Source organism: Talpa europaea, assembly GCF_964194135.1.
Source record: "Talpa europaea genome assembly, chromosome: 1".
Taxonomy (NCBI): Eukaryota; Metazoa; Chordata; class Mammalia; order Eulipotyphla; family Talpidae; genus Talpa; species Talpa europaea.
This window is the reverse complement of record NC_140073.1, coordinates 124281196-124295059: the sequence shown is the minus strand read 5'-3', so window position 1 is coordinate 124295059 and position 13864 is coordinate 124281196. Positions and strand designations below refer to the sequence as shown.

The 13864-nt window shown below is 42.8% G+C and overlaps 1 protein-coding gene across 1 annotated transcript; it reads left to right on the top strand.

The window, feature by feature from the left end:
* Window positions 1-1376: 1376 nt before the first annotated feature.
* Window positions 1377-13026, top strand: CAVIN2 (caveolae associated protein 2; the record flags this gene model as incomplete). Its single annotated transcript, XM_084253591.1, has 2 exons — window positions 1377-1874; window positions 12247-13026. Exons 1-2 carry the CDS (start codon window positions 1392-1394, stop codon window positions 13024-13026), a joined length of 1263 nt encoding a protein of 420 aa, XP_084109717.1. The 5' UTR covers window positions 1377-1391.
* Between the last annotated feature and the right edge of the window lie 838 nt (window positions 13027-13864).

Below are 13864 nucleotides of genomic sequence, written 5' to 3'. Positions count from 1 at the left end.
GTCCGCAGCCACTGCAGCATGAGTTCGATCCCTGGCCAGGCAGCTACCCACGTGGCACAGCAGACCTCTCCTGCCTCTCCCGCTGCTTCCCTCGGTAGTGTATTTCAGTAAACCCACTTGTTCTGCTCCCCACTCTGTCTCTGGTGAATCCTCTCACCACCCCCAATGCCTCACCTCTGGCCTGCACCCCAGCTCTTGTATGCATAAATAAATAAAATAAATATTTAAAAAAAAAAAAAACTGTTCCTAGAATGCCTATTACAAACTTCCTGCTGAAAGCACTTTCAGAGGCTGGATACATTTAAAACCAATTCAAGCATGTAAAGTCGTTTTAGGAAATAAGCTCCACATCCCACCAGCAGCTCTGAGGAGGGCCACGTTTTAGAACAGGTGTGCCACTCCACTGAACAGGAATTTGGAAATGTCAAACCTAGAAGCACTCTAGAAACTGAAGCTCCACCCACCCAACAGCCACAGCTCTGGGCTCTTGTCAACAAATGCCTGGCTGAGATGGGCATTTGAGAAAAATTCTCAGCACCAATTCAAAGTCAGTTTAAACCAATCGGCATGGCAGGTTCACTTTATTTTTTTTTTTCCTCTTTCAGTTTTACTGCCTCAAAGAAACTCCATATTTAAAACATGACAGTCCAGAACACCACCTTTACTTGTTAAAGTTTAGTCTCTTTCCATTTATCTTGCATCCGAACTGCAAAAGAAATAAGAACCGGACTGCTTCCTTTGTCATTATCAGGATCACTTCCATTTCTTCAGAAATTAAACACTAACAATACAAATTTGGCTGCAAGTACCCTTTAAACTTGGCCCCTCCCAGTAGGACATCGGGCAGCCCATCAGTCAGTTCTAGGGCAAATGCAAACAATACTTTCCGTTAGAATAACTTGTATCCAGGAAAAAAAAACAGGCGCTCTGTTGCATCTGTAGCGTAGCAGCCAGAGAAAAGTTTACTAGCTTTAACCAATTGGAGACTGTGGAGCTGGGCCAAGTTAGCATGTTTTTCTCCGCCTCTAATGAAGTCATGATTGAAATATGACATGGAACTGATTTTAAAAAGGGAAGAGGAGTAGAAAAGCAAAGCTAACCTGCAGCAAATTGCCCAACACCGACAACGCGGTTAGGAAGTGTATCCCTGCTTCTGAACCCTGAGTGGTTCTCAGTTCTGTAACCTTCGCCTCCCACTGGGTGGAGTAGGGCCTTTAAGAGCAGCTGGAATGCAGTTCCCCTGATCAGTGTAGCCAGTTGTTGCCTGTCTGAACCTCCGCCAGTCCTGGAGAGCGCTGCTCTGAGCTTGAACCAGGAGGCCTTGCTCTGCACCCCCACCCCACCACCACTCAGCTTGCCCAAGCAAGAAGAACCTTCCTACCTACCCAGCCATGGGGGAGGACGGTGCCCAAGCTGAGAAGTTCCAGCACCCGGGTTCTGACATGCTGCAGGAGAAGCCAGCCAGCGCCAGCCCGGTGCCCTCCTCCACGCCGAGCCCGAGCTTGAACCTGGGGAGCACGGAGGAGGCCATCCGGGATAACTCGCAGGTGAATGCCGTCACGGTTCTCACGCTCCTGGACAAGCTGGTGAACATGTTGGACACCGTGCAAGAAAACCAGCATAAGATGGAGCAGCGGCAGATCAGCCTGGAGGGCTCCGTGAAAGGCATTCAGAACGACCTCACTAAGCTGTCCAAGTACCAGGCCTCCACCAGCAACACCGTGAGCAAGCTGCTGGAGAAGTCCCGCAAGGTCAGCGCGCACACGCGCGTGGTCAGGGAGCGCATGGAGAGGCAGTGCGCGCAGGTGAAGCGGCTGGAGAACAACCATGCGCAGCTCCTCAGACGCAACCACTTCAAAGTGCTCATCTTCCAGGTGAGTGACCCCTACACTCCTCCTGTCCACCCGGGACTCTTCCACATGCACCATCTCGGTGGGCTTGGCTCTCACAGCCGTGTATATCTGTCCTGCTAGCAGGGATCACTCCACAAGGCATTGTCCCCACCTTCGGCTGATGAAAGTGAAATCTGTACACAGGCGTGGGAAACTCCCGGGTCACTGCAGGTTATACCCAGGCCTGCTCCTGAGGTGTCAGTAAGTCCGGTTGTTTGTGAGGGAGCACCTGGATGTACTCCCCACAGGTTAGGAAGGTGAGCAGGTGCATGCACCCTAGTCAAATTCATTTGTCTCTGCATTATGAACTTGGGGCTCTGGCTGCAGCTGTTAGCTGGACAGAGCAAATTAATTCAGTAATGACTGTTTATTAACTCTTTGTATAAGCAAGGTAGGTACTCATGTGATTTTTTTTTAATCAAGAAGCAAGACTCTTAACTGTTTAAAGTGTCGTTTTTTGTCCAAACGCTACCATGTTTTAGGAATTAACCAAGTATTAAAACCTGATTCCATTAGAGTTGAGCTAGACTCTTCCTTTTAAGACTCTTGCAGCCAAAGCCATATCGTTGAGTTCTTTTCTAGCAAGCGATGCAATAAAAATATAGAGCATAACTCTTTATAAACACACTCGATAGGCTTCTCACTGTGCAGAGACCACAACTGTGAAGTAAAATAAAAACAGTGTTATCAGTTTTAGTCACAATGGCTGATGTTTTGTGAATATTTTCTCCTTCAAATGGTTGCCCTGGAATAAAAGGCCACTTAATTTTTTTAATGTATCAATGATGCAATTAATGTAGCAAGAGGCTATTTGGGGACAGGGAGATTGCGTGGGGCTGTTGTTCCGCCAAGTGGTGGGCATTTGTGAATCCAAGGGCAGTCCTGCCTGATGCTGGAAGCCCTTCCGCCCAGTGGAACCCAGCCAGCACAGAGCCCAGGAAGCAATTGCCATCCCAGCCCCAGGGCTGTCTCCTTGTGACCATGTGAATAGGAGAGGATTTCAAAGCCATGGAGGGGAGAGGCTCTAACCAACTGTTTGATTGTGAAAGGCGCACAAGAAGAGCCTTCATCTCCCAAGAGAGATTTAGAAATTGGAATTTAAACCGAGGGAGCCTTCTTTTTCTAAATGAATCTGCTCTGCCAAGTTAGAACCTAAGCCTTCTTTCCCCCATAAAAGGAAAGACTCATCTCGCTGCTTTTTTGTCCTCCCCAAATTGCACTTGATGTTGTAAAGCTTCAGGCAGCTGATGTCCTCCTGTACCTTGCAGGCTTTTGTAGCCCGGAAATTTTTCAGCTTTTAATGCAAATGGAATAGCTTTTCATGCACCAGATGAACTGAAAAGAGATACGGTAACTGCGCTTTTCTTAAGCCCTATAAGATCCTTACTTTATTAGCCTAAAAGATATTAGAAATCTCAGTTCTCAAGGCATTTCTAAATTAAATACTGATCTCCAAACAAAACCAAACATGTACAAACCTGTTTAAATCTGAATCATCAAAGGAAATTTCCCCCCTTCCAGTAGGAATCAGGAAGATTATCTCTTGTCCTACCCCTCAGTTACAGCAAGGGAGTGTTTATCTAATAGGAAAAACTGACAATTTGTCAGGATCAGGTTTTTATTTTGTTTTGCCACAGATGTTCTGTAGACATTGGGTGGAGGTGGGGAGAGGCATGGAGAAGATGTTTAACTAAAAATTCAAGAGAATTATAAATCTGACATTTAAAGAAACAACTGCTAGGGAACTTAAAGACGAGTGCATTGTTGAAGGCCTGCCATGGTCTCCTGTTTTGTCAAATTGGATTGACAGGTATGAAATTTCAGCCACAAATACCAGGAATTCTCCATATATATCAAGTAATAGGTGAAACAGGGGTGTTCAGGACCAGTGTGGAAGCTAAGAGAATGCAAAGCAACATGTTCAGGGTTCATTCTAAGTCCCTTAGCAAGCAAGCCCCAAGGACACTTTTTTAAAGAGCACTTTCGGAGACAAGGAACCAGACCTTTCTTAAGAAATATAAGAGCTTTTATTAGCCTAAAGGATATTTGAAACCTCAACTTTCACATGCAAGGTGATTATTTAAAAAAAATATATACAAGTTTATTGTATTTAAAAGGTTGCTTTTTCTCTTGATTATTCTTAGAATAGGGTTTCAAGGGTAGCAGGTGTGCCAACAGATAAAATAATAACTTGTGTTAGAGAGTGGTTCAGAATAGGAGTTAAGAAGATAAATTTTGTCCTGCGGACACTAGTTCAAATCTGACTTACACCATTTGCCAACTGTGTCATCTTTGACAGATTCAAAGATAGTAGTTTCTGTTTCTTCATCTGTAAACTGAAGACATAAAAGCAAAAGATATTTGAGTACTTAATAAGTCCTACATATGCCGCTAAGCATCTTTCTGTACATTCTTTCATTTGACCCCCAGTTTATAGGGGATGCTTTTTTAATAAGCAAGTGGTGATACTGGAGATTGAACTCATTTGATTGATTCCAAAGTGTGTGCCCTTGAACAGAAATGCTTCTTCCCTTGCATCTTTCCCAAAAGGTGAGGAATAAATGTGTTAACATATGTAAGATGGTTAGTGATTGGCATGGTATAAGTACTCAAGGAATAGGAACTCTTCCTCGGTGGATCTGAAAGAATTTGTGCAGAAATGCTTTTGATTGGTTAGAAATCCAGCTCTGGGAGAAGAATTGCCCCTGTCTCACCCACTGTTATGCTTATGCTTTTTTAGTTAGTACTTTTTAAAATATGCATACATTCTCACAGAACACACACACAAAACCACACACTGTCACACATTCCTTGCCTTTCATTGTCTGACAGCTACCATGTTGAAATGAGCACAATGTCTCCACCCTCCCATGGACTCTGCCCAAAGGATCTTCCCTAAGTGTTCCCTTCTAGTAGCAGCACAGTCTTCACAGTGAGGCAAGGTGGGGGTGGGGGGGAGGTGTTTCCTGGATCTTTGGAGAATGAGGAGGGCAGATGAAGTACCATGTACCACTTTATGACTTTAGGTAATTTGTCACTTTGAGTCCATTTGAATCCTATGCTGGATTTTGTCTTACTAATGGCAGGGATTTTCTAGTTTAAGACCAAAAAAAAAAAAAATCAACATGAAAATAAAATTAAGGAGTGAGGATAGAAAGTCTATCATCTGATAAGGTGCTGTAGTGTATTGATATAGTGCTCATGAACACTGTGCTTCCAGTACATAAAGTCCTATTGAATCTTCCAAAGTCTGCAGTGCTGTTTGTCAGTTGGTTTACTGGATATTTACACATTAGGATTTTTTTTTAATTCCAAACTTTGTCCTACTTAAAACATGTCATTGGTTTATTTAAGTTTGTATTAAACTGACCACATTGTTGTACCTGTTAAGCCTCTCTTGACTTAGCAACTACTCCAAATTATAACCAGTAGTATCTAAATCCTTTCTATTCTTCGCAGCTTTCCTTTAAAAAAAATTTTGGGTAATAGCTTAATATCAATTATTTTAAAGGTTTATTTATTTATGCAAACAAGAACAGAGGGAGAGGCCAAAGGTGTGGGGGTGAGAGGATTCACCAGAGACAGTGGGGAACAGAACAGGCAGATTGACTAAAATACACTGCTTAGGGGAGCAGCAGATGAGACAGGAGAGGTCTGCTGCACCATGTGGGTAGCTCCCTGGCCGACCGGGGATCAAACTCGTGCTGCAGTGGCTGCGGATAGCTTCATAGTGCTGCACCTTAGCCCCTTGTGCCACCAGGGAGGACCCTAATATTAATTTTTGAAGTCAAAATACTGTGATAGAACCCAGTATAAATGAAATAAAACTCAGGGGTTACTGATCAAAAAGAAAATACTAAAGGCTAATTAATTAGACTAATTTTTTGCCTGTAAGTATGACTATCCTTTACTAAAAATAGAATGTGTACAGAAAATCAGGTCTCCCTGGTGGCGCAGGGAGACTATCAAGCTATGGCCAGCCACTGCAGCATGAGTAAGCTCCCCTGCTGGCCAGGGTGCAACCCACATGGGTCCTGTCTCCCCCACTGCTCCCCTCCGCAGTATATTTCAGTAGATCTGCCTGTTCTGCTCCCCACTCTCTCTGGTGAATCCTCTAACCCCCTATCCCCCGCACTTCTGGTTTACACCCCAGTTCTTGTATGTATAAATAAAAAAATCTTTAAAAAAAAGAATTTGTACAGAAAATCAGTAAGTTTACAGTTAAGAGGAAAGTTTCTTTGTTGGATGAAGAGATGTGGTACCCACTTATGTCCTTTTAAGGTCCTCGTAATGATTATTTGAAAAAGCAGCTTGGGAATGATTCAAAGCCAGGGAACAGGATGAGAAAACTCATCGAGAGCTTACACTTTCATCCACATAAAATTGTGAAATTGGGTGAAAAGAGTGGAGGTTAGCTATTTGCTGTGGGTACATTTGTGGAAAATCGACCCTATAAACGTGTTCAAATATTCATCATTTGGGTTCCTTGGATAAGACCAAAATTTTAGAAAGGTGCTAAAAGTGCAAAATCTTTTTTAAAATCATGCAACTAAAAAGAAAAGTGCAACTGTTTTATAATTGATTTTTTTAAATACTGCTTTATCTAAAGCCACTGCTCTGAAAACTGCAAATTGGTACAGACTTGGGAGAAATGGCGATATAGATAATCAAAGACAACCTTATGTGACAACTTGTGATGTTTATTTTACATTGATTAATGCTCCCATAATGGGGTGTTGGTTTTGATGTGTTATTTTTTCAGTGCCCTTTTAGTTCATGAGATAAACAAATACTAGTTTGTTTTGTTACTATTTACACTTACTGAATGTCACCACTGCCTCAGGCATTTTAATCGAAGAACTGATTTTTGTTGGTATTTTTCTTCAAAGAATCATTACTTTCTCTCATATTCTAAAAAACTATTGCCCCTTCTGTTGTTTTGTATTCTATATCTGTTTGAAATGAATGAATGAAAAATGTTTTCCAAAGCAGCTCAGGTTCTATAGTTTGATCCCTGCATGAAACAAAAACAAGTTTAGCATTAGTTCACTATGAATTCACTTCGGCAATGTGTTCATTAATTTTTATGGAATTTAGGTTAACATTACAGAAGCAAATATTTCAGAACTAGGAAGTACTTTACTAATCACTTAGTTTATTCTTATTTTATATCAAGGAAGCAGAGGCCCTGAGAAAGAGTGACTAGCAAAGGTTTCATTTTAATACTAGAAATTATAGAGTTGGATTGTGAAATGAGTAAAAACAAACAATATAATCCTACTATGGCAAAGTTCATGTTTACTGGGCTTTCTCCATCAGCTTTTAAATAATTCATTGTGATTTGGTTTTTTTGTTTGTTTAGTTTGTTGTGTGGGGTTTTTTCCTATGTGTTAACAAAGAACACCTAACCAGTGCGATCTTAAAAAAGAATTGAACCCTTGATAACACTGAAAAATAATGAAACTTTTAAATCCTCCAGAATGTGAAAGACTGCTCAGGGATTATAACTAATGCATTTTATTCTTATGACTTGCTGATTCCACCGACAACTGCCTTAGGGGTGCAGTTCTAATCAATGACTTTATCCACTTGGCAATCTATACCTCAGAAACACAAATCGGAGAAAACCATCAATGTGTAAAAGAGACCTATAAATCAGAATGTCAGGTGGGCCTAGTTCCATTTTAATAACTAGTATTTAGAGATTCTTGGATAAAACATTTCATGGACACAAATTTACGATCCTCATATCCCTCCGGATGCCACCACATCCCTGTGGGCATGACAGCCTTTGTTATTTTTTTCTAACAATGGCGATGATAATGTAGTGACCCCAGAGCAAACCACCAGCTTCTCCTTATTCAAACTTTTAAATGACTTACTGTAGGCTTCCTTTTCTAATGCTAGTCAGTCTCCTCTCTCTCCTTTAAAGTGTGCATATTTATGTATGTGAAAAGATTTGCTTCCAATGCTCTCCAACCCAAGAAACACCCAACGCTTGGGCAAGTTTCTGTGTATTGATATCTACATGCACAACTGGGACTATCAGTTCACAGGAATCAAAGTAAACAGCAAACAAGCTGAAGTGCCACTTCTCATTCCTTTCTTCTTTTACGCTGCAAGCATATTACTCATACATGTTATATGCTTGAAGTGTGCGCTGTTTAATTCTCCCTTCCTTTGAAAAACTCCTCAGGGTCCTTGTGAAAGGTCAGAATCAGGAGCAGCTGTATCAGTGGAGGTTCAGTACCTTTTTGAAAATAAATTTGCAAGACATATAGTCAACTGCTTCTGGGTGCCTCAATTGGGGACCACTGCCCGAGGAAACGGGCCCACAGAAGAATCTTAATGCCATGGTAAGGAGTCACAAATCCTAAATCGACATTTGGGGAACTAGCATTGATAACAGAACTGAGGATGTCCCTTGAAAGAGCCATCAGGCTTGGAATCTGCACTTGATCTTAGCCAAAAGGCGGAGAAGCGATGGGGGCTTGGAATCTGGAAGAGAAAGCAGATCAAAAGCATTAAATAGGAAGGTGAAGGTAGGAGTGTCGCCTCCCCTGTAGGCAGATGAAACATCAGTTGTGTCCATCAGGTGTGTGTGAGAGAACTGAACAAGAACATGTGTACACGTGTGACTGGATACTGGGGGCCAGTGAAGTTGAAATTGAATGTCCATCACCATTAGAGCGACTTCATAGTGATAAAGCACATTTTACTAAAGAATAGAAATTTTTTAAGAAAAAAAAAAAAAAGAATGTCAGTATCTTTCTGCTTTTAAACAAACATTTTGGAAAAGTAGATTTACATGTGCTTGGACAATCACAAATATCCTATGTGAAAAGAAGAGGTTTACCTTTAGAATGGATGCTATAAGAAGCCAAAAAATGAACACTATCCAGTACAAACAACACAAAATGACACAGGAGTAATTAAAAGGGCAGCTGAAATATAGCAGTTAGCCAAGTAAATGTATCTCACTTGTTTCCAGTTGTATGAAGACACAGCCAACTTATTCTAGATTATCTCTGTTCCTGCCAGGTTTATTTTCATAGTAGGCATCAAAGAGCTCTGGTATAAATTTCCCTGGCATTGGACACAAGAGTTCTATTGGGGTTCCCAACTTCCCTCAGTCACCCCCATGTATGCAGTAGGTATCTACCTAAGCCCTGATTCACCCGAGAATGTACTTTTCTCAAACCTGTCTTTTGAGGACACAAAATGAGAGAGGCAGAAGGGTCTGAGACTCACAGTAATGATGCTTTTTTAATAATAAAATTCACAATTAAAAAATTATGTTATTGCTTTAATTTTTTTGTTTGTTTAATTCTCTTAGAAGTATAGTTGAAGTGTTTGCCTTTTGTTGATGTTGAAGAAAGCAAAATTGTCAGGGTAATCTTTTGATTAACCCAAGAGACTCTACTATACAAAATGTACCTCTTCTCTGATAACCACAGCTTATTTTCACAGTTTTTCATCTAAATTTCTGCCTACTTCACTGAGGGATTTTCATAACATTTCGCGAGGCCCTTGGTTTCTTCCTTTCCTTCAAGCCACACCCAACAAAACTTCCCAACCCTCTTGTCAAACCCCAGAAGTAATTTTCCTTCTGGGCTAAGCATCACAGCCCTAGGTCTTCCTGCAGTCTGCTCCTCTTTTAGTAACACTCACCACTTGAGAATAAAATCCTTTTGAAAATGGAAGCCACATGCCCCGTAGGCCTTAGATTCTCCACATTTCCCAGTGGCAGTGGCAGTCAGCAGAGATCCTTGTACACATAGAGCTAAGCCCATTCTTTTGTAGTCTTCACACCTACCCAACAGAGGGGCCGTCTCCACTGCAGCCACCCTCCAGGATTTCTTAGAAAGCCACCTTACCCAAGATGCACTCATTCATCAAGATGCTATTGAGCTACTAGGAACTATTCTAGTCTCTGGGACATAGCAGTGAGCGAGAGAAAAAATCCTCTTCCTCCTGGGGAGCACATGCGGTGAGATAGAGGCACCCTCAACCTGAAGCATGGGAAAGTGTTCTCTGTAAGAGGTCATGTCATAATTGACAGTGGGACCCCCCAGACTCCTTTCAAGTCTTTACTTTTTCTTTTATACTGAGTCTTACACCTCCTGTGACATTCAAATTGGGAGGGTGTAGAGAGAGCTTTGGGAAACAGAATCTGTGATTTCTTCACTTGCTTTTTACCTCTACCCTAGACTTTATCCTTTGTTTCTTAGCAATGTATGGAAAGTACTCTGGTAGGAGTAAGTGTGCACCACAGTTATACCACTCAGTGATTAATAAGGAGAGGGATGTTTAATTTCTTCTATATCAAAACTTTGTCCATTGTGTCTTTGTATCAGGAAGTTGGAAAAGACACATTCTTGGATCATGTTTTCAGTCATGACTTCACTTTTACTGACTTCTTGGTCATTCATATTTGCAAAACAGGAAGTGAAGTTATTCTCATTAGCATGAACTTTGCATGAAGTTTAGATTCCACATAGACTTTTAAGCTCACCACATCTAATTCTTTTTCAAACTGAAAATTTGCTGGGCAGCCCATGATCAGGTAACAATGAGACTGTGGGTGAAGCTGGGGTGAAATAGACCATGGAGCCTGCTCCATCTCAGCATTCTCACAGAACCTCTAGTGACCCTGGGAGTACAGTTTGAAAGCTGCTAATCTAGGTCAAATCCTCTTGTTCATATTTGGAAGAAACTGAGACCCAAGGAGATTAACTTATTTGCTGACAGCCACACAGACATTTAGCACTACAGCAAAGATAGACGCAGGCCTCCTGTCACTGGCCCTTCCTACGATGCCATTTCTTCCAATGAAAACATGAAGGCACTTTGCAAACTGGCTCTCATTTTTCAATATTCAAAGAAATATAAAAATAAAAGGTATGCAGATGCTGTGTGACCTGAGTCTCTGAATTCAAGTTGGCTTACTTAGTAATACTGGAGATGTTGCCAAACGGGTGGGTTCTTGTGTCCAAGCGATTGAGGAATAATCACCCACACACGGGACTGAATTAGCAATCTCAGGTTTACTGCAAGAGAGACTCCTGACAGCAGAAGGGGGTCGAGAGGAGGAGCCCAGAGTTAGGGTGCTGGGTTCCATTTTATAAGGCTTCTGGGGACCCCCCACCCCTCTCAAAAGCTCCTGAGAGCTTTTACCTTTTGGGGAGTACTTTTTCATTGCCCACTACCTCTCCACTGCCCTACTTTGTCTCCTCGCCCCCTTTTGTCACCCAGAGGTATGAAGCCACAACAAGCTACTGTGTGCCTCTATATACCTCTTCTGGTTACCAGCCTCTGCCTGTCAGCTTTCTGCTCCCTGAAGCACCCTGCCTGTCTGCTGTCTTACAACCAGCCCTTGCCAGCCAGCTTGCAGCCAGCCCTTGCCAGCCAGCTAGCTCCCTACGACCTTAGAGAGCCATTTCCCTTGCACTCTAGGCAAGTCTCAGGCGGTGTTCCAGCACACTGCAAGGGCACTCTTACCCGTGTACCTAGAAACTGGAGGAAGAGATGTGCAGTGAGGGGGGTTGGGCAGACTCTCAAGCTTCCGTCCTCACGCCTAGCTCTACGTGTGGGTGAAGTACTCTCGTTCAAGGAAGCCCTGAGGCTTGATTAAAAAATTATGCCTGGCAGCCTGACTCCTCATTACTCTAAACTGGCTGCAGTATCCTCCTTCCTTATGAATGCCCACAAAGGATATCCTAAGCTACAAGGCTTCCTGAGTGGGTACCCAGTAAGGCTGACCCTTGCTTCTCTCTTACTCTAAAATTATGTCATCAGATAAATTCATGTGCACTTTTCAACCAAGGTTGACCATACTTTTATGTCTGACTTCTCTTTGAGCAGGGAACCTGATTAAAGCTTTACACGGGCCTGACAAGTGAAGAAACCCCAGTTCTCTCCCCTGCCCCATCTTTTTTCCAACTTGACCTCCAGGGTTTTTGCAGTGGGGTTTTGGTAGGAACAGAGCTCTCTGACCTCGGAGGGTCACAAAGAGGGTGCCTCTGGGTTCACAGTAACTTACTTTAACTCCTTTATCTGGAGCATTTTCCGGTCTATCTGAGTCACAGTCCACTTCCCCCCTGCCTGTCACTGATAGAGCTTTTGCTGCTGCCTTCAGAATCTTCCCAATAGGCAGCCCTTGGCCATCTCCAGCCTAGGAGGAATGGCTTGACAAGATTAGAATTAACTCTAAACACTCTAGAAAACTGCAGCCACAAACATTTGGTTTCTACCCTCCCCATATGTCTACAGCACACACAGGCAAATTACAGCACTTTAGGACTGTTTGTGAAATGTGTTATTAACATGAAATCTACATTGTCCATCTTTTTAGGAAGAAAATGAGATCCCTGCCAGCGTGTTTGTGAAAGAGCCAGTTTCCAGCCTAGCTGAAGGGAAAGAGGAGACTGCGGATGAAAACAAGTCCCTGGAGGAGGGCTTGCAAACAGTGGACCTCTCCTCCGATGATGAATTGCCCCCTGATGAGGAGGCCCTGGAAGACAGCGCAGAGGAAAAGATGGAAGAAAGTAGGGCAGAGAAAATAAAAAGATCCAGCCTCCGAAAAGTGGATAGCCTCAAGAAAGCATTTTCTCGCCAGAATATCGAGAAAAAGATGAACAAACTGGGAACAAAGATCGTATCTGTAGAGAGAAGAGAGAAGATTAAGAAATCACTCACTTCCAATCACCAGAAAATAATTTCAGGGAAAAGCTCCCCTTTCAAAGTTTCTCCTCTCTCTTTCGGCCGAAAGAAAGTCCGAGAAGGAGAAAGCCCTGCAGAAAATGAGACCAAGTCAGAAGACATGGCCGGCGACGAGCAGACACCCAACGACCAGGAGGAGCGCGCCTTTGCGGAGGGGGTGTCCGAGGCCTCCGGGGAAGACAAGCGTGCAGAGGGGGATGCGGGGCGGGGGCCCTCCAGAGGGAGTAACTCTGCCATGGACAGCAACATCAACTTGACTATTGTGGAAGATGAAGAAGAGGAGTCGATGGTCTCGGAACAGGCACAGAAGGTGAGCTATGAGAGCGGCTACACGCTGACCTCCGAGGAGGCGGAGCGGTCGGACCCGGAGCCGGTGCAGCCCGCTGTGCTCCAGGTGGACCAGACCGCCTGAACCCCGCGCCCTGCGCCCGCCTGTGCGCTCCGTGAAGTGGGAACCGGAGCCGGGAAGCCAGCTCCTGCGCATCTGCTACCTGCTCCTTCCTGTGTGAGTGTCCAGGCAGTCCAGGCAGTAGTTACTTACTGCATAGCAGCAGCGTACGTGTGACCAAGATGTATCATGAAGGCAACTTGTCAGGGGCTCCGCTTCCAATTTGCCCTCAGGTTTTCTGTCTGTAGAATTAATTGCTCCATGATTGCGCAGAAGAAGACATGGAGCAGTTATGAGAACGTGATCCATTTGGCTTAGAAAACCAGAGGCTCCCTAGGATGCTAGTCATGAAATGTGATGCATTTTTTGTCATTCCATAAGCTTGCTGAATAGTGTACCAGTAATATGTTGAATTTCCACAGAACTCGGAGTCTAAAGTATTCTTCAAGTGCATGATATATAATATACATGCGTATTTAAGCTAGAGACTGAAGTACTTTAAGGAAACATTTTTTGAAAGGTAGAAGAGAAGCTCAGTTGGTTATTGACTTAATATTGAAAGACTGAAAATCAGCTAATGAAGTAGATTGTATAAATTCGGGAATATTAGAAAAAGAAAACTAATATTAGGAAAATAAGAGACATAGGAAATAAAGAATGTCAAAGAGAATAAAGACAAAGAAAGAAAACAGTATGTGCTTAAAAATATTTACCATATTAGCTCAACCATTTCACTCCTTAATGTTATATCTTCGTATTTTTATTTTTTAATGTTTTCAAACAATACCAAAAACACCATAGTGTGTTAACAGGTTTTTTTTTTCCTTAATAAGTAAGATATGCTACAAATATTTGAGACAAT